Source organism: Aulonocara stuartgranti (genome assembly GCF_965226115.1).
Source record: "Aulonocara stuartgranti genome assembly, chromosome: 9".
Classification (NCBI taxonomy): domain Eukaryota; kingdom Metazoa; phylum Chordata; class Actinopteri; order Cichliformes; family Cichlidae; genus Aulonocara; species Aulonocara stuartgranti.
In genome coordinates, this window is record NC_138960.1 from 23,783,504 (window position 1) to 23,804,244 (window position 20,741).

Below are 20,741 nucleotides of genomic sequence, written 5' to 3' on the forward strand. Positions count from 1 at the left end.
CGGACAGCTCGGGGATTGGCTGAATAGTTTTGCTTTCAGACCTGTTGCAGCCAAAACGAAAAAAGCCATGAAATATCCAGTGTGTGTTTTTTTCTTAAATCTTTATTTATCTATTGAAAACAATGGCTTTTTTTATTTACAAAAAAGGTTACATAGCTGAGTAATAGATAGGAGGCCTGAGTCTGGAGGCTTTGGTGGAGGATACATATTTGTCTAGTTAAGTTCCAGGCTTAAAGTGAGGTTTAATAGCCTCTGTGACTCAAAAGAGCAGAGTATTTTTTTCTTTCTATTTTTTTTTTTTTTTTTTTGCACATGCTCGGGTCACACAGCAGCCCAGATAAACAAGAAGCAAAGATTTTGTCAAGAGGACAGGAGGGGAAAGAATAACAAGTCTTTTTTTTAGCTCCTTGGGTAGAACATGGCATATTTGGAGGTCCGGAAACCCAACAGGTCCCTCATCTCATTGCGAAACTTTGACAGGTCTTGGCGAAGGTCGTTCAGATTTTCCACCGTAGCCTGGTCTGTGCTTTGCATCTTCTGCCGGGTGGAGGTCAGGTAGCGGTGAACTAGACAGCACATGATCTTCTGGTAGTTCTCATCCCGCTTCTGCTTCAGGTTCTTCCACTCCTGTAAGGACAGCATTAACACAGAGGGTCATTTGTTGAAGATTAGAAGATGGGTTTGAATCAAACTTTTACAATATTGTTTATCTCTCACCTTCAGACTGTTCTGTCTCTTCACTTTGCCCTTCGAGGTGTGTGAACAGATCCACTTGCTCAGGCTGGTCACCAAGTAGCAGACAGTCTTTGGAGAAGGGAGGATGTTTAAGGGTGGAGGCAGCGTGCACTTGTCATCAAAGTAGCTGAGCCACAATTTGGCCCGGGCAAACTTCCACTCTTTATCCTCGTGATTCTACAGGAGTCCAAAAGCCAATAAGAACACTTAAGAACGAAGGAATGTTGGAAAACTTTCATGCATTTAAACTTTCACACACAGTTTTACAGGAGGAATGTTGAAAATGCAAAACCACCACACAGTGGAAACTTAGGGGAACAGATTTTTGTGAAAGATAAGTTGCACTTATTGCAATCGAAATCAAGCAGGCTGCAAAGAGCGGTTCCAAGGAAAGAAAGTAGCTAACATCTGTGGAACAATTCAGGGCTACTTTGAGGAAAATTAAACCTTAACAGTAAACGAAAACCGTCGGAGATTTCAATGCCAGGACAAATTCAAACTGCCCGTGGCAGCACTGAGACCATCAGCGCCAAAACTTATTTACACTTACAGCAATTTGCCTGAAGCTTTTATGGAGCATGGCCACCAGCAGCTTGGTCAGCACAATAACCACCACGATGTTGTAGGTGCCTATGATCATGGCGCCGACAAAAGAGCGCAGCTCCTCTGTGTAGCTGATGCGGGTGACGAAGAGTGCAACGTGTGCCAGGGAGAAGATGTACCAGAACAGTGCATAGCAGGTCCCCATAAATCTGCAAAAGAGACGACGCTAGTACGTGTGCAGGTCAGGTTTAAACATACAACCCTGTCTCCAAAAAAAGTTGAGAAATAAATACAAACCTACATTTACATAAAAAGAGCTCCCTAGAAAGTCTTTCATAAAAACGAGGAAGGGTTCAGGACTCTTTGAAGCACTATGTGGGGAAATATTTTAAGAATAGCATTTCTTATTGTAAAAATGCTAGGGGGCATGCAGATTCAAGTACCTACATATATCACTTTATTAGAAGATTAAGAGAATCTGGAGAAATCTCTGCACACAATGAAAATGTCTGAAAACCAATATTCAGTGGTCATTATCTTTGGGCCTGCAGGCATTAAAAAACAAACACAATTCTAAAGTGCAACAATTAGTCAGTTTAGGGGTTGTTAACATGTGATTTAAGTAGGATCATGTGCCAAATTTTCTGAAATGTGTCACTTCAAATGCAAAACAATTTCTCCTTTGTTTTAAATTTTTTAACTGAATGTAGGATTTAAATGATTTGTTGTTAAGCCGCTCTAAACTGAGGTGTGCTCCGATGCACAAAATGTCAAAAGAGAAAAGCAAGCAGAGAGAGACATGAGCAATCTGACTGCTGTGCAGACTTCATTACACAACCTGCACATGACCGACTACTTCATAACTACTAATAAGATTTACAAAGCTTCCAGGGAACACAGATGTGCTTACTCATCTGTAAAAAAGGTGTAATGTGCACAATTACATAAAAGACTACTTTCAAATAAAAAAAAAAGGATTATGCGTCACGTAACCTATCAGTTATTTTTGTTTTTATACTTTTACATGAAGATGGAAGGCGAGGGAGAGTTTTCTTGTGATGCTTCGGATGTCTTGTCTCATCTTCACAGCTTGTGCTGCAATTTTCTCCTAAAAATCTGACTTGAATTGTAACATTTACAAGTTTTACTCTATGTATTGTATAGATTTCTGTGTATTTCTTGTATTTATTTAAGCACACTATTTGTACTATTAACATTTGTCCCTGCTTATGTTAAAAATCACTGTTTAGTTTCTGTCCAAATTCTGTCTAAATTAGTGTTTTCCATGTACATGAATTGAAGAATGTATGAGCTACACAGTGTTTATTTTTATAACAGTCCTTTCATATGCATTTGCAGTGCCTCATAGGCTTTTTAAACTATGTTGACTTATCTATTTTTTTTAGCTCTGAAGAAAGCACCCTTGTGCTTAGACTTCACAGTACTGAATAAAGTCTGTGCTGCATAACTGTTAAAGTGCTCCCACACTTTGCTGTCTCTTTCAATGTTATGATCTAATTTTACAGTATATAAAGATCATGTATGCATATAAACATATATAAAGGATAAAAACATATATAAAGGTTTTATATAACCTCCAACATCCCTCAACATATACACTAAACAGTCATTGACGCCATCGCTGTCCAAAGTGACAGAATGAGGTTTGCCCATACGTGTGGAATGCGTCGTTGCTCTGCTGCTCGCAGAAGATGCCCCCGCAGTCCTTGGGTGGATTGTTTTCCTTATCTTTCTGGTCCTTTCCATAGAGCTGGGTGAGTCCAATGGTGAAGGAGAATAACACAAGCAGGAAGAGGCCCAAAAACTTTCCAAACTCCTGCAGCATTTGTCCCATGGAGATCTAGCGAGAGATTAACATTTTCCCGTTAATCTTGTGCTGCTTGCTCTAACAGCTTTCTCAAAGAAATCTCAATAATCTTCATCAGCCTTTAAGCAGCTGGATTGGATTAAACTTGACTCTGCTTAATGTCTGATCTGAACAACACTGGCCTGAAATGAAAACAACCAAGATATTGCAGTATCACATTCTCTGTGCTAACTAGATCTCCCTTTAAAACACCAATCAATCAAGTTTATTGAAAGTCTGGGTAATGCTAGAGACTTAGAAGATTTGATAAACTAGATTTTCTATGTTCTCTAATCAAATAACTTTTGTGCAACTGGACTGTGATATATTAAAAGCCCAACTACACATTAATTAGACACACTTACAATTACAATATATTAGAGTGCAACTCTCTGATTTTTAAAATGTCACAGAAAGTGTAAATTATGTAAAAGTAACACTGTAGTACATTTAAATTCAACAACAGTCCAGCAGAATTCGTTTCTACTTTGTATACTGAATTTTTACTCTAGTACTTCTTTTCAAAGCCATTCAGACTTTAGAAAGACGCATGCTCGCACTGCTTCACCACTCTCTGACCACTCTTAGCGTGTTTTTTCACCCATGTTCAGATTTAGTAGTGGTTCCTCAGGGAAGAGGAAGAAAACCTACTTATTCTGGCTGCTAGAGTTCTCTCAACCTACCTGAAGAAACACAGAGACAAACACGGAGGAAGCCAGAGAGAGGACGAGAACACAGAAATCTTCTTAAAGCATTGGAAACCCACTATTTACAGGCTTGTGCCGCATATCTGTTTATAAGGACCTCGAGATGGTCAAACAAGGTCAGAACACACTCCTACCCTTGCAAAACACAAACACATATAAAGTGTCCAGTGTAAGAGAAAACCATTCTGGCTGCATGACGAATCATGATGTTTGATGAATGGTGAGTACAGAGTTTGTGCTGGAACCCAGGGAGTCTATTTGAGAAAGTTTGGTCTGTTCGGGTGATTTATTCCCCCAGTGTATTCATCTGCCACTTTGTACACATCTGATTTAGGAGATGTGGGTGCTCCCTGCCTGACAGATATCCTAAACTGGTTACTGTACAAACAGAACAGAAATATAGCAGGGTATTACCTCCTCACCGTGACTGGAGGAGGTCTAATGCATACCTCAAATAAATCTAACCAAAGATACTCAATGCAGCACTGTTAGATAATGAGAGGAAATTTTATGTTATTTAATTTAGAGAGTGAAAATTAAATGCATCTATTTATCCATCCATTTTCTCAACTGCTTGTTCAATTTTGGGTTCCTGAGGCTGGAGCCTATTCTAGCTGTCACAGGGGAAAAGGCAGGGTACCCTCTGAGCAGGTCACAGCACATCAGAGGGCTGATACAGAGAAACAGGCAGCCACTGAAAGCCCACATTAACACATACAATCAATTAACAATTTCCATTCCACCTAACAAATGCATTTTTGGAGTGTGGCAGGAAGCCAGAGTGGGCACAGGGAGAAAATGCCAACTCCACACAGTCTGGAGATGTCCACGACATGGAAGTGTATGAGGCCTCATTTAGTCAGGTCAGGATTCACCTACTTCACAGCGGGCAGAAGACTATGTTGGTGGGTCTCTACTGAGTAGCCAATTCAAACAGCCATATACCATTCTGGTTTCAATAGCAGTCTAGTTTCAGTAAACACTGACATTCCCGCAACAAAAACAGCTTTGCAGCTAAACCAAATGTAGTAAAGTAAATAAAAAGGAAGCTACAGCTTTGCTGTTGCTGGATTCATCCTGAGATTTGTTCCTGTTGATTTCACTGCAGAAACTGTGAAATCTGTGCAGCAGCTCAGCTGTTTTGGGCCCAGAAAACTGTTAATGTTAAATATAGTGTCATGAGTGACCCAGGGTCCATGAACAGTTATGGACTTTTATATATCTTGTAGATATGTGTGCTGCACTGTGCTGCTGTCCGTGTGTTTTTTCTATGCTTGTGTGATAGGTGTGTGTGTGTGTGTGTGTGTGGCTGAGTTCTGGGGTTCAGTCAGGCCTGGTGGGTGTGGCCCTGTCAGGTGGCTGGCCACACCTGAAGATCATCACACACACCTGGAGCTGATCAAGCCTTAGGTTTCCTTAATGGAAACAGAATCTGAAAGTATTTCACAAGCTGTACGTTTAGGAGACAGACTCAGTTCAATTTAATCCTTGCTTACAACATCTAAAGTTAATCCGTATACATTTAGCATGACTTATTTCTATTTCTCTTACACACACTCAAATAGCCCAGCTGACTCTCAGTTAGCCTATGGCACATTAATGATGTCAGTGAGGTTAAGTCTGGGCCGTGATAGACCCACACCACAGACGCATACTCCCACTTTCAGTCACTCTTTCCAAACTCAGTTGGGGGCAATACCCACCGGAAATATGAGCTGGCCTCTTCAGGGCGGACAGAATGAGAGAAACATTCATTATTCCAACCCACATAGTATTGACTCACTGTCTGTGTGTGTGTCCATGCCTGAGTACGACTGGACTGAATCCTAGCATGCCAGATATCACAGGAGTGTGGAAATGTGTGGGTGCGTGTGCATTAGAGGAGAGGTGTGTCTGCCACGTGAGTGCGAGTACGGCTGCGAACACGCCAACCAAACCAAACCAAGTGTATTTTCAAAGCTGATTTTCCATCCTGTCAAGCCAGACAGTTATGTCACAGAGTGAAGAAGAAGGGCGAGAAGAAAAAAAACGAGAGTGAAGCAGGAAGAGCGTAGCTGAAAAATGCTCATTAAAAAGCTACAGAGCACCCTGACTGTTTTATAAGTCAACCACAAACAGCACCTCGAAATAATGACAGGAAGGACTGACCTCACTGCGCACCTCAAGAGTTCTTTACGCTTTAAAAGTCACACATTGGGAAAAATGAACCTCACGTTTGCTAACAAAAATTCAGATAATGGCAGGCTTCATGATTTCCCTCTGCCAGCTGGATAATAATATAAAACCTGATATGATAAAAAGGGACATCTATGGCGCCTGAGTAGAAAATATGCAAAGCAGACTTCTGGCTTCTCTGAAGCTACAAAGAAATCTCCAATATTCAAATGAAGTCATTTTGATTTTTTTTTAATCTTCACAGACAAAAGTAACACTACTTGGCTAATAACATCTATAACCTTTTGCAAATGGCAAGAAAATGCAAGCTAATTCTAAACTAATGTTTGGCATTATAAGCTAAAACTGTCAGGGTCCTGGGACTGGGCGACCCAGGATCCCTGAGCAGTTATGTATTATATTATTATTATTATTATTATTATTATTATTATATGTATTTTGGTATTGCTGCTGCTCTCCTCCATGATTGTAGATGTGAGTGTGTGTGTTTATGTCTGTGGGGATGCTTGGAGGATGGAGCTCAGCCACCTGCAGGCCTGAGGGGTGTGGCCCTGCGGAAGGACTGGCCACACCCGAAGCCACACACCTGCCGCTGATCAGGGCTCGTCGGGGGAGCTACTTAGGAGAGTCTTGGAGCTCCCACCGACGCGGGATCATTGCTTGGGACTCCACGTTAGTTACCCAGTTTAGGTTTTGGGCGTGTAGTGTATGCCTGCCATTGTTCAGTGTCCTGACTGCTGCCGCTATTGTTTCCCGCAGGAGGAGCGTGGAAGGCTTAAGGAGCAGCGAGCACCGGGAGTGCAGACACGGGAGCAGAGAGCACTTGGAGGACACGACACGGGAGTCTGGGGAGAAACACGGGGATTTATTGTTGTTTGATATCACCCTCTGTAAATAAACACTGTCTATACGTAGAGCACCGCGCCTGGGTCCTCCTTCCCCACACCTTCCACGGTGTGCCATGCCGCACCGTGACAAAAACAGGCTAATCAAGAGAATCCAGTGCAGCTTTTCCAGGCTTCGGGAAGCTTAGTGAATATTTTTCACTTGGATATTTTCCACAGTGCTCCATTGATATATTTTCTATAAGAGATGTTCCTTGTCAGAAATGTCAGACAATAAATCCAATTTTGATTTGAAAAGAAAAAAAAAAACATCCCACAAGTGTATTTAATAAGAGCTTCCCTTCTCCGCTCTGCATTTATTCCCATGCAGCCAAAATCGTATAGATTGCACATACTTAAATAAATCAACTGTGAAGGCAGTCATTCATTTAGATGATAGCAGTATGGTGATGTACATGGTAAATAAGCTGCAAATCCTTTTTCAGTTTATCATGTGCGCATTATCAGAGCAGAACACATTAATCTGCTGCCTCACTTCACTGTGCTTATACTTAATGCTTATGATGATGGTTATGCTGAGCACAGCTGGTGTGATGCTTAGAGTTGGCTCGCCCTGCAGTGTTCACATCCACTAACAGAGGAAGAGAGTGGGTGGTGTGTGTGTGTGGCGTCCGGGACAAAGATAAAATAAATAAATAAATAAATAGGCGAAGCAGTTTTATAATCATTGCATAACTATAAGGCCATTTTTTTCTCATTAAAGGGCTTTACAGATATATCACTTAAAACCCTCAGGGATCGCAGTCATATCTCGTTGTTGCCTGCTTGCACTGAGTGAGAATCAAGCCTCTCTACAAAACACTCACAGCTACTTTAATGTATATTCCAACTGTTTTCCTACCTGTAGAGGGCCCAGTATGGAGCTCGTGGTGTACATGAAGAAAAGTCGCAGGTAACTAAGAACGTTGGCAAAGGCAAACAGTCCCTCGGCCACCAGGATGGGATGGAAGGCATCCCAGTCCTTCCTGTTCTGCTCCTGATCTTTAAACTGCAGATCAAAGCAAAGAGATTCAGAGAAAGATACATATCTGAATGTACTGTCACCGTCTTTAAATGTCATAGAAGGCATTATTTTTCCAAAGGACAGCACTATGCAAGTCTTGAGCCAAGTGGAGAAGAAAAGAAGTATTTATATAATGCAGATGAACAGTTCTTAAAAAAAGAGGAAAACATCCAGCAAAAGACCTAAAACAGGACCTTAATCTACTGGACCATTTACTGTTAGCCAAAATCTCATCAGAAATGGCCCCAATGAAAAGTTGGCTGCCAAGACACCATTTTTAAAGAAGGGAGTAAACGAATACCTGGGTAGGAAACCCACATAATTATGAACTGACCTCCCTTAAATCAGACCTCAACATAATTGAAGCACTGTCGGATTGTCTTGACAGAGAACAGAACAAAAGGAAGCCAACACCCAAAAGAAGAGCTTTGAATGTCCTTCAAGAAGCCTGGAGAACTATTCCTGAAGACTACTTAAAGACATGAAACGAGAACTCTAAACAGAAGTTAGACCTCTATTTCAAAACTGTTTGGCTGTGTGTGGTCTGTGCTCCGTTTACTGCCTTAGGTGAGGCACATTACACCTTTATCAGTCTTAATGGTGCATTAGAAAGCTCAATTCCTAGAATAGCTTTGCCCAGCTTTCAACTTGATCTGAGATCTAATTGAAACAACAGATGAAAACACCTCCCTGGAGTGTAGCGTTAATATGCACAAGCGTTATTCCACGAAACCTTAAATCTAATTATCTATCCATTAAATGTAAGGAGTGTGTGCTATGTGTCTGTACCTTGCTATGAGCAACAATCTTCAGAGCAAAGGTGGCTAAGTAGAGGGAGTTCATCACAAAACTCAGCTGGTTCCTAGACTCTTCCAGAAAGTCTTCCAGCCCCTCATACCACAGACGCTTCACATCTGACCACACCATTCCTATAGGGGGGGAGGGAAGAATCCACCATTACCACGTACACACAGACGTATACACACACACCCACCACTGGAAAAAGGATGTCATCCACAACATTTTAAAATCCCTTCAAGGCTCAGCCATCAGTCATCTCACAGAGAGAGCCCGGGGGAAACAGGAATGTGTGAGACACAGAAATCAAGAGATTAATGTGCTGAAAATGTGTCATCTGTGGGATTTAGGGAGGTGCGTGGAATTTAATTAAGATGGGTTAGCGTCTTTTTGTGTTTAAATGGTATTTCATCAATTCTAAATGTACAAAAGGAATAAAAAAAATTACTCCAGGTGCAAGTTAATGTTCAGTTGGATTTTCTTATGCCTTGATTCAGAAACTGTTACAGTTCTGAGTTTCCCATTAACGTGAGGCCTCTGGCCCAGGGGAATACCAGGATGGAGGGAAGAGGAGAAAGATGATAGGAAGAGGGAAAGCAAACAATGGAGAGGAAAAAGAAAAAACAAAAAAGTGTTGCAACTCTAAGAACTCCCCTTCCCATTCTGATAACATAAGGCAGGAGGCTGTCTGAGAACGGTAACCGTTAGTAATCTCATTCCTCTCATTTAACTCATCTTGGGTGACGTGTTGACGCTGCAGGGATACTGTACACCATTGCCTCTCGCCTTGGAGTTTAGGCTGTTTTCAAAATGACGCAACCATTAGAAAAAAAAATGCAAAGTTTATCTTTGATGCTGCTCTTTTGCAATGCTTAAGGAAATGTTCTCCCTCTAGTGGGCTATTGTAGCCCATGGAAAACCCTATTACGCTTCTTATCTAATGACTGAAAAACTCATGTCAATCCTGCAGTGTACAAACTAAACTGACAATTACCCCACAGCACAGCACAACACTTTATATCATTGAATAATAGATGTCAATTGCTTCTAAATCCTTTCACATCCCATCACATGAAGTTACTGGGAAGATTTATTAAAGAAAGAGCTGAAACCTAGATGCTGTGGTCGTGATGCTTTGTCTCTGGTGGAAGTGGCTCGGATTTTTTGCAACAATGAGACAAACATGCCTACTGCGGAAGCAGAGCCATTAAAGAGACTAAACAGCCGTGTTAATGGTTTCTTGGCAGAAGGGTAAGGTAAAGAGGCAGAGTCAATTTCCAGCTGTCACTATCCGCCCTTTTTCTGAAAAGATAGCTGGTGTATGTGTGAATATGTTTCCACGGCTGTGTGTTGAGTTCATTGATACCAGCACTCAGAAGGGCCACAGGGGGGAAAGAAGAAGCTGCAGTTTCTTTTCTATTGTGCTCAATTAGAAGCAGGGCTGACGGATTTAATCCGGTCAAGCTGGGCTTTCTGTCATTTGGTGTAGAAACAGCCGTTTGTCATGTAATGCCTGATGTGATTATGGACACGGGATACTGGACTTTAGCCAGATCATAACAGGAAGCGCTCATTTTCACTCAACCATGCCATGTTACCGTATTAACCTTTAGTTTGTGGGACTGGGTTTTGACTCTAGTTCTAGTTCCTTAAAGTGCATTAGGAAATAGATAAGTATTAAATTATCAAAGCGCTAAAATATATAAAGCACAATAACTACATATAATGCATGACACGCCTCTGGAAACAGCATTATGCGTTATTTACAGGGTAAAAGTCTGACCTATGATCCAGAGGATGAGCAGGTAATCAATCATCTCAAGCGCGGGCCCCATCGTGTTCTTCTTGTTCTCGTTGTAGACCAGAGAGTACAGGTTAAGCAGCAGCAGGAAGGTGAAGTAGGAGGCGCTGTGGATGATGAACTTAACGAAAGGGGTATGGATTATTTGGCCAACACGGGAGCGTGGCACCAGAAGGTAGCAGACAGAAAGGAGAGGCCAAAGCATGGCCACGCTCAGAACTGTGGCCATTTTTAGACAGGTGTGCTTGCGTCGGTAGCTGGCCATCTCTCCAAACCAGACAGTGTTGAGGAACTGCTGACAGTTGGACTGAGCCACAAACTGTAAAAGGGACATCAAGAGAGAACGGCAGTTAAAGCATCGGTGGACAGATGTTTAATACGAAAAAAGAAAAACTTTACGAAAAATCAGCAAAGTGAAGAAAGAGTTCAAGATTTCGTGAGAACAATTCTTAGGTTTCTGGGCGCGGGTTTGCTTTGATGATCATTTCACTGGAATAAATATGAAGCTACAGCCAGAAGATTAGCACAAAGACTGGCTCAAGAATAAATAGCTGTGTGATGAGCTGTGGATAGCTCCAACACCCAACCTGCTTCCCCCTGTTTATAATGTAAGCTCTACTAATCAGTTGCAGACTGCAATTTAAGATTTATCGCACAAACACGACAGCAGCATCAATCTCCTCTTCTAACTTTAGGCAACAGAACCAATAAACATTTCTTTTTTAAATTTCTGATACTCGTTAGGGATCGTCACAGGAGATTATCTGCCTCCCTCTTACTCTATCCCTAGCATCCTCTTCTGTCACATCAGCTCTCTGCATATTCTTCTTCTTCTCTGTGGTCTTCTTCTTCTCTTCCTATCTGACAGTTTTACCGTCAACTTTTTTCCAATATATCCACTATGCCACCTCCTCACATGCTCAAACCATCTCAGCCTTTTCTCTCTAACTTTGTCTCCAACAACTTAAGCCGAGCTGTCCCTCTGATGGACTCATTTCTAATCCTCCCTCTCTTCATCACTCTAAATGAGCATCTTCAGCTTGGCTTCCTGTTTTTTTAGGCAGTGCCACCGTCTACAAACCACACAACATAGCAGGTTTCACCACCAACTTGTTAACCTTCCCTTACGCTCTTGCTGCTATAATCTGTCACAAATCAGGGCAGCCATTCTAACAATAAATAGGAGGTGGACTCATTTGTTATTAGTCACATTGCCCTTTTGCCCTCTGTAGAAACCTTATGAGTGTCTTCAGCAGTAAACAGTATGTTACTACCTGCCCAGTGATGTATGCAAACCTCTTTTTGGTTGTACTTGATGGCCAGTTTAAGTCGACTGAGATTCATGCGCTCCTCCAGTAAGCCTCTCTTGTCAACATGATCCTCGGTGGATGTGTGGTTGAGAATCACTTCTAGCTCTCGAGAGTTTCGAGCCTGAGCCAGCAGGTCTTTGGCAAACATCTTGCACTGCTTTGCCAGTTCCTCATAGTCAGTTCTAGAGCAAATAAATTAGATCAAATAAGAGGATATTAAAAGGTTAAGATTCTTATCAATCTCAGGCTATAAAAGAAAGGATTTACAGCATCGCTATATGTATTTGCATCTGTTTACAGGCAAAGAAATTGGATTAACGCTCTGATGCATGTGCAGCATGTTGACTCTACCTGAACTCCACTTCAACGAGACTGAGCTCCTTTAGGTCTGCGCTCAGCTCAAAGGCCCTGAGTATGGGATCTTCCTCTGTCAGCATGATGAGAGAGGGGCTGGCTAGGCAGCGGTAGATGTCGAGACGGAACCTAACCCACCACCATCAACAGAAACGAGGCGGTTAAAACCTCCCCAAAGGGGATAGGTGGAAACATGACAGACTTGTGCAGATGGGAGAAGAAATAAGGAGAAACATTCAGTCCTCTATCTGTTTCATTTATACCTTCTTTCACCTCTATGTTGTTTGGCAGCCAAACTGCAGAGTGATTCATTTAGTGTACTGTGTGGGAGGCCACACTGCCCTGCACAGAGAAAATAAAGGCCCCTGCGGAAGAGATCAGCAAAATCTCATCTGCAAGTCCGAGAAGGTATCAGAAACCAAGTACTCCTTCTTCCCAGAGGAACTGCTGCTGTTTTGCTGTTTTCCCTTAAATTAGAGTTTGTATTGATTTTGTATTTCAGTAAAATACCAATACCGACTCTCTACAGCTAGATCAGTCGAGCTTGACAATAACAGAGAAAATCAGGAGTCCTCTCGGGGACAAGGAAGATACTTTGGGCATTCATTGGACTGTAAAAAATGGCTAAAGAATTCCTAAAACCCAGTGTGTTGATTAAATCATCGACTTCTAGGAGCAGCAGACTGGATTTTCAACCTAATGCTGCCATCGAAACAAGAGGCTGCAATGTTTCACAAGAGCCACTTTACTTGGAGCAAAACTGGGTTGATTTGTTGGGTCAAAACAATCAAAACATCACCTACAAAACAGAAGTGGTATTGACTATTCCAATTTAAAGTAATTGAGCAAAGAAATAGTCCGCTGGTGCTCTTAATGCACTCGTCTGCACAAAGTCAGTGCCACTTAAGTATTTTGTGAGCTCTAGTTAACTGTACCTGGAGTGGCGTAAGCTGTCCTTCTTGTTTTTAACGTTGCAGAGCGTGCACTCACAGCCAACAGCGTGAGGCCGGGGGAGAGAGATGTCCTGCTTGAGCAGCATGGTCAGGATCTCGTAGTTGTTCCTGTGGGCTGCCAGGATGACTGGAGCCACATCCATGGTGGTGGAATACTCTGGATTCTGGATGCGCTGCATCAGTTTCTGACAAGAGCATGGATTAAAAAAAAAATACTGTAAGTGAATTATAGAAATTGATAAGCAAGTTTTTGCCTTAATGGTGTTTCTTTTCTTGAAAACGAGTAATAACAGCAGACTTACAGCAATAGAGGGCTTAGAAGATCTCCTTGGCCTGTGGTTAAGGAGAATGTCCACGGCTCCTACCACCTCTGAGTCTATGGCCACCAACAAAGCGTCTGTTGCCTACACAGAAAGAAATGCACAATTTTAGTGATGTAAATGATGTCTTGTGTATATTATTTTACCCCTAGTCTGTGCTTGCTTGTTACCTGGCAGCCATACTCCAAGAGCAGCTGAAGGATGTCCAGATTCTCGTTCTCGATGGCGATGGTCACTGCATCTCGGCCCAGCACGTCCACACTGTTGATGTTGAGCTCGCCGTGTCTGTTCTCCTCCAGCAGTTTCTTCACCATGTAGTAGTCACCTGAGAAGCAAGTCAAGGACAAAGCAGCACATCATAAATGTGATCCACCTTGGCAAGTTCTCACAAAGGCGGATCCTTTGAAGAAGCGAAACATTAGTGTGAGCGCGGTGCCAAAACGACACAAACACACAGCGCCGGTTATCAGGCGAGCTCTTTCAGAGAACAGGCTCAGATCCAGCGGCAACCCTTAATCTTGTGTAACAATAACATCTCCCTCAAAGGACAATTTCTGTTGCTGGGCCACGTTTAGGGAGACTTTATATGGTCACAGTGGCAGTTATTGGCTTAGCACACTTCTGCCTGTACAATGTTCTTAACTTATCAATGAAATATTCTCACGCCACGGGGACTAGTTGAGAAAACCCATGCCTCTTTGTTATTTTACACTTACACTGTCTACGTCTTGCCTTGCTGGCATTCAGCTTGTTTGCATTAACTTTCCATGTTGGGGTTTGTGAAAAGTCAGGAGACCAGGGAGAGAAACTTAAAGTGGAGCAGACATTTAACTGTTAACTGCCCCTTGGGCAAATTACCACAGTATCCAAAGTGTGGGCAGCTGTGAGTGGCATACACTGGAGTGGGGGGATCTGTAATGATTGAGTAGTTTGCCAGCTGCTAAATGAGCCTGTATGACATCTGCCATGCTGTCACTGCGTGTGCGCTCTACCTCCTACATGAGACATGTAGCTTCAGCATCCCTAATGATCACAATAACGAGCTTCCTTCAGCTCGTAGTCACGTGTTGCACGGACATCCCATTGCATTGCAAACAGGGAACAACAGCCCAGATATTAAATTAGACGAAACAAGAGCCAAACCTTTCTCGCATGCCAGGAGGAAGAGTTTCTCGTCCAGAGTCGTCTCCTCTTTCACTTCTCTCACGTCTTTCAAGGCCAGGAATTTGTCCGGAGAGGAAGCGTCCGTGCCATGGTACAGAGCTGCCATTACGACGGAGAGCGAGTACGGCAAGACGCTGATGTGCATCCCACTAGAAACCGACGACCATTACACGAGAAATCCCGTCATATGCGATGACATGCGAAGAATGCTTCTGTAGTTGCGCAGCAGAGGTTTAAAGCGGCCGACTTAAACCAGTGCCAGTAATCGCTGGCATTACCGTCCCAGCTCCGGTGCGTTCGCTTTTTCCCTTTTTTCGGGGTTAAAATATCGCCTATTGTAGCCCTTTTCGCACCATCGATCTCAAACGTGGGGTTAAAAAGTGTTCACGGCGACGGCAAGTAGACGAAACAACGCGGTCATTTCTCGCGGCGTGTTTACAAGCACCATCTTCTCACTTGCATCGCAGTGGTCCTGATGCTGCTGGCGAGGTTTGCACTGCGCATGTTTCCTCCTCCACCTGCTTGATCGTTTCGCAGGCGCAAAGCCTCTTCTCCGTGATTACGTAACAGTGCATCTTTGCCGTGTACAGTACACTGTGTAAATTCACAGCGTGTGAGCGTTCACTGTGACAGTGCATGCACACGTGCTGACTCTGAAGCATGAACTACACACATACAGTATGCTAAGCGGTAAAGACTGGGAGATAAACAGAAATCCGCAATGGCTGTGGCTCCTGCTCAGGTCACTTCCTGCAGTAATGTGAAAGTCCTGATGGAAATGCTGTGTTGGGACATGCATGGGTGACATTCAGTGCACATGGATATGGATATGGCGGCATATGGGCTCATATAATCCGTGACAGACTGTTAGGAAATACATCTGGTATCCTGATTCAGTGAAATCTCTTTATAATTATGCTGAAATGTAAACGTGTCTGTGTTTAAAGCACCTTATGTCAGCTTCTGTTGTTTAAATGTTCTATAACCTATAGATGAAGTAAACAGTGATAACAAAAAAAAACCTTTTTCATAGTGGATTTCTTGGATATACGTTTTATTTCCAAAAAAGTATTTAACACAGTGATAGATAGAAACAAAGTCATATCGCACTAGTATCTGATACTATCAGTTTTCGAGACTTTTGCTATTGGAATCAATCCACCCACTTTTAACAACCTGCAAAGAATATTGCAAAAAAATGCTGCGACCAGTGAAGGAAAGGGTTTAATATGGACTGGAATACAGTTTTAGGGAACATGTACTTCATTCAGTTCAAGTGAAATCAAAAGAAAACACAAAATGTAACAAGCCTTCACATCCAACTCAATAAGCCATAATGAAGTGACAGTGAGTCAGCATGCTTAGTGATAAAGCACTGATAATTAATGGTCTGCTCTCATGCAGGCCGAGTTAAGACCGAGATTATTATTATTACGTTTTAAATCAGATGTCATTAAAGACGACCTTTGGTTTTTCTATAATTGTAACACAGTTGGCTTCTAAAATGTAGAAAGGTCTTTGTTTCTTTCTTTTTTTAAGTAAGAAATTTGTGAATATTGAATAGCGGCTTGCAAATCATCACCACACACATTTCTGATGATGTGAGACAAATATATTACTTTACTCACCACGCTCAGCACTTCCACTGCCAAACAGAACAAATACCATGCACTGAAACAGAAGTAATTTCCTGGGCGGGTTTCTGTCACAGTGTGAATACATGTTGAAAATAGGGCGGGGAGGAAAACGTGCACTTATTATTCTCTTCACTATTTGACTTGATACAAGAAAAACACATTCAATGACGGGCTCTTTGCTTTCCAACAGCACCGAATCCTAATATAGCTTTTGTTTTATGTTTTATAAACATCTGTAAAATGCAGGTGGAATGAAGCGGTTGCACAGAAAGGTTTCATATTAAAAACAAGCTTCCTTATAAAAGAATAAGATTAAAATATTTTTCTTAAACTAAGCTCTATTATCTATATGCTTGCACACTGAAAAACGAATAGAAATTATTATGTCATATGTATGATTAATATATTTGTTCATGATGTGGAAGTCTGCTCTTCGTTTTGAAGGGTGGGACCTCAATGCTCCAGCAGAGGGCAGTCTGCACAAAGGTATTTCGCTGTAGACACCCGCATTGGCTGAGAACAAAAATAAAAATGAAGATATATTGAAAGCACACGTTACCGAGAACAGGAAGGAAATACTGTATAGCCAACACAAAGCCTAATATGTCGCACTTCAGAAGGACTCACACCACGCACAGCATCTGAGCAGGGCTTGATGAGAAACAGTATAGTAAAATCACAACGTGGATATTACCCTACATATTTAGAGGTTCCTCGCTGGGGAGGGTCAAGGGACTCGAGCGGTTTCAATTCATTCAGTCTATGCTCTCCCCACCCCGCTTGTTCAAGGTTGTAATCCCGCACAGGCAAGCCTCTTAGGAAAGATGATTTTCAATCTGCAGAGCATGTGTTTCCCTTCATACAACATCATGGCCTTTCCAGTTCCTGGGGAACAGCTGTCAAATGTCCCATTTCAGCTGATTCCACTTGAGAGGAGTGCTTGTCACTGCCGCTGAGTGTTTCTATCACGTCCAATGAAAAATTATTACATCCTCTACAATCATGCTGTAGGCCATCACTCTCAGATCAGTTTAAAATTCAAGAGTTTCTATTTTTGAAAAATTAGATTCGGTGGTATGTGCATAGCTCTTTTGTAATGAAACAGGGTTTTTCTTTGCTGCTTTTAAGACAAACCCCAGGCTACCCTCTTGTGGCTGTCGTGAGGGGGGGCTAATACATTTAATCTGAAATATTGATTCTCTCTTGCAGTCACACACGATGAGGAGGACGTGCGTAAAAGGAAAAGTAAAGGCCGGCTTTGGAATACAATCACGGCCTTAACACTTTTATTAAAGAAATAGTAAAAATAGGTTGTATATTGAAAAAACGGAACAAAAAACAAAACAGAAAACTGCTAATCGCTTTTAGATGTGTACAAACGAGAGGCTAGAGTACGGTTCAGACAATGTGAGGTGGACTTCACCTAAACATAACAACAGCACCACCACCATCCATCCCCCATGCCCTCCTCATCTACCGTTGCTGTGATCTGTCGGAGCCACCATTAACGTGACAGGCTCGCAGCAGGTCCAATGACGTAAGCTGGCTGACGAGCGTCGACTCGTCGCGCTCCAATGCGCTCTCTCGGAGGGCGGGTCTTGGTCCTGCTATTCAGATTGAATCGGCCCAGTTTGTATTAGTTGGACGAGCAGAAGAACGAGACGGAGAAACGTGTAAGAGCCCTAACTGCGGATAAAAGCGTTTCTCTGCTCCATCATGGCAGCTGCGGAGTAATTTAGAGGATCCGGCCCGTCGCGCGGAATCGTGACCGACGCCCGAATCCACCGCATTTCTGAGGATGTTCCAGCTGGTAACTGCGCGAGGATGCTTCCGCTGAACGTGCTCAAACTGGGCGTCTGTTACAATGCTGAAGGCTTCTTGGTTTTTGTTTTGAACGCGGGCCAAACACAGAATCACTGCAAAGCCTGATATGGACAACTTTAACGCTCCTCTCTTCTGCCATTTCTATGACGAACATTGCGCAGTGCAGTGAAAAAGCTATATCGTTTAGTGGCTGTCGAACTGGTGCCGAATACATTACTTAATTCCCGGTGCAGCCCATAAACACACTACCGAGCGTGTTGGTGCACAGTCAATGTAAGGAGCTTCGTCCAGCGGTGAGAGCCACTCTCCGAGGGTACAGATGCGAGGCAAACAATATCATCAACCACTGAAGTTGACAGCGCCTTGGGAGAAGGATGCAGGCTTTGGAAGGAAGCTTAAAACATACAGGAATCATACCAAGATAATAGCACAGCCTGGGATCGTGATGAAAGTGCTACGCAGGAAGAGGATTGTGTTATTTATGGCCTATTTGTTACTGCTCGTGCTCACTATGCTTAACTTGGCTAATTATAAATGGACTAAGGAGCCGCAGCAGTGTAATCATCAGATGAGGAGCACCACTTATCAGAGCAGATCTGACATTCGCTTCCTGTACAGACCCTCGCTGGCTAAGAAGAGGCAGCTTATCTATGTGCTGACCACCTGGAGGTCAGGCTCTTCCTTTTTTGGGGAGCTGTTTAATCAAAATGCAGATGTGTTCTTCTTGTATGAGCCAATGTGGCACATCTGGCAGAAACTGTACCCCGGTGATGCCGTGTCATTGCAAGGGGCGGCCAGGGACATGCTTAGCTCCTTATACCGCTGTGATCTGTCTGTTTTCCAACTTTACAACAGCCCGGGAGGTAAGAATTTCACCTCCCTCGGACTGTTTGGGGCCACCCTCAATAAAGTGGTGTGCTCATATCCCCTCTGCTCAGCCTATAGGAAGGAGGTGGTGGGGATGGTGGATGATAAGGTGTGTAAAAAGTGTCCCCCTCAAAGCCTTAGACTGTTGGAGGAAGAGTGCCTGAAATATAGCACCATAGTCATTAAAGGGGTCCGCATATTGGATGTAAATGTGCTGGCCCCGCTCATGGAGGATCCGTCCTTGGATTTGAAGGTGATACACTTGGTTAGAGACCCACGGGCAGTAGCCAACTCCAGGATCAAATCCAGACACGGCCTGATACGGGAGAATTTACAGGTGGTCCGCAGCAGAGACCCCAAACTTCGGCGGATACCTTTCGTGGACCCCGGGCACAAAGCTAACAAGAAGGATGGCTCAGACTACCACTCCATTGGAGCCATGGAGGTGATCTGCGACCGTACCTCCAGGACTTTGAGGACTGCCTTAAATCCACCCAGCTGGCTGAAGGGGAAGTACATGGCCGTACGTTACGAAGACCTGGTCGAAAACCCAGTTAAGACCCTGAGGAGCGTCTACCGCTTTGCCAACCTCACTACCAACCATGACATTGAGATGTTTGCTTTGAACATGACCAGTGGCTCCAGTTCCTCATCTAAGCCATTTATAGTCTCCTCCAGGAATGCCACACAAGCTGCAAGTGCATGGAGAACAGTGCTCAGCATCCAACAGATCAAACAAGTGGAAGACTACTGCCACCACTCCATGTCAGTTCTAGGTTACGAGAGAGTGAGAACAGCCGGGGAGGCCAAGGACTTGAGCAAATCACTACTGACACACTCCAGACTGTGAAAACATCCTCACCACCAAAGACCATTTAATTTAATGTTAATTTTGCATAGAGTGCCATTTCCTTATTTTGTGGAAATAAAGCTTTACTTTAAGTCCATGTTCCTGGATCTACATCGGCCGCATTTGGAATGTACCGTCAGTCGAGCAATTGCAGCTCCGTTGAAAAGGACCACTTCTTTTTTACCGGAACACCAGACGGGACCTTAGACCTCGACACTGCAACGTCTAAGAACAATTGACTCAAAGCTGCAACTTTCAGAGGAAAAAAAAAAAGGAAAAAGAAGCTACTGTATAATTCATGTATCTTGTTATGATGACACTTCAAAGTGGATGTTTTGGGGATATTTTTTGAATGTTCAAAAGAAAAAAAATCTGTTTTCCAGTCTTCATACTGTCTGTAAAAGTGAAACTAGTTAAAGGAAGGGTTAAAAAATCCAACTGATTAAAAAAGAAGAAAAAAAGAAGTTGACTGCTAATGTTAATATTTGAGACGTGTCAGAGACAATCACTGGATTGGATTCTTGTGCCATTGGTAGAGGTGTGATCAGAACAGCAGTAGTGCTACGGCTAGATTTTACAAAAAGGGGGATGTTTTGATTTGGGTTTTTCTTACATTTTCTTATTATTATTATTTTTTGTCGTCACATCCTGACAGGATGATATCATACACTGTGGACAATGTCATAGCTCCAGATTTGGAAAAGTCTCTCTGTTGGTGTCAGCAGTCTGCTTGTTCTACCATTTCCAATGTTTACAATTGCTTGCTCTTATAAAAAAAAAACACATCTGGGAATATTGCATTGAGTAAAGTTCATAGTTAACAATACAGTTTATGCATTTGTGTTGAACTCAGTTATTTTAACGCCTACTTGGGGGGGGGGGGGAGTGGAAGTGGTTCACAAAATTGGCTGCAGGGAACAACCTGGAA

At 42.8% G+C, this 20,741-nt stretch overlaps 2 protein-coding genes and 1 long non-coding RNA gene across 3 annotated transcripts; 2 read left to right on the forward strand and 1 right to left on the reverse strand.

Moving 5' to 3' along the window:
* Positions 1-92: 92 nt before the first annotated feature.
* On the reverse strand, positions 93-15,550 carry trpc1 (transient receptor potential cation channel, subfamily C, member 1). The gene is made up of 13 exons (XM_082546915.1): positions 14,615-15,550; positions 13,642-13,796; positions 13,454-13,555; positions 13,134-13,336; positions 12,196-12,327; positions 11,831-12,026; positions 10,517-10,853; positions 8,725-8,864; positions 7,774-7,920; positions 2,955-3,139; positions 1,286-1,487; positions 718-912; positions 93-627 (listed from the first exon to the last, which is right to left on the reverse strand). The coding sequence occupies exons 1-13, from the start codon at positions 14,778-14,780 to the stop codon at positions 400-402; spliced, it is 2,388 nt and encodes a 795-aa protein (XP_082403041.1). The 5' UTR covers positions 14,781-15,550; the 3' UTR covers positions 93-399.
* LOC309714440 lies at positions 6,358-6,941 on the forward strand. The gene is made up of 2 exons (XR_014278929.1): positions 6,358-6,699; positions 6,787-6,941. It is a non-coding gene; the product is annotated as an uncharacterized lncRNA (long non-coding RNA).
* A 222-nt stretch (positions 15,551-15,772) lies between the features above and the next one.
* On the forward strand, positions 15,773-20,646 carry chst2b (carbohydrate (N-acetylglucosamine-6-O) sulfotransferase 2b). Its single transcript, XM_082546256.1, has one exon. The coding sequence runs from the start codon at positions 18,416-18,418 to the stop codon at positions 19,811-19,813; it is 1,398 nt and encodes a 465-aa protein (XP_082402382.1). The 5' UTR covers positions 15,773-18,415; the 3' UTR covers positions 19,814-20,646.
* Positions 20,647-20,741: the final 95 nt, after the last annotated feature.

Bases quoted from the DNA above. Each gene is read 5' to 3' on its own strand.
- trpc1 (XM_082546915.1), bottom strand. From the start codon at position 14,780: ATGCACATCAGCGTCTTGCCGTACTCGCTCTCCGTCGTAATGGCAGCT. The intron at 10,854-11,830 runs GTTTGCATACAT...TCCCTTTTACAG, and splicing joins TCAAGTACAACCAAAAAGAG to TTTGTGGCTCAGTCCAACTG. The intron at 7,921-8,724 runs GTACAGACACAT...TTTGATCTGCAG, and splicing joins AGATTGTTGCTCATAGCAAG to TTTAAAGATCAGGAGCAGAA.
- chst2b (XM_082546256.1), top strand. From the start codon at position 18,416: ATGCGAGGCAAACAATATCATCAACCACTGAAGTTGACAGCGCCTTGG.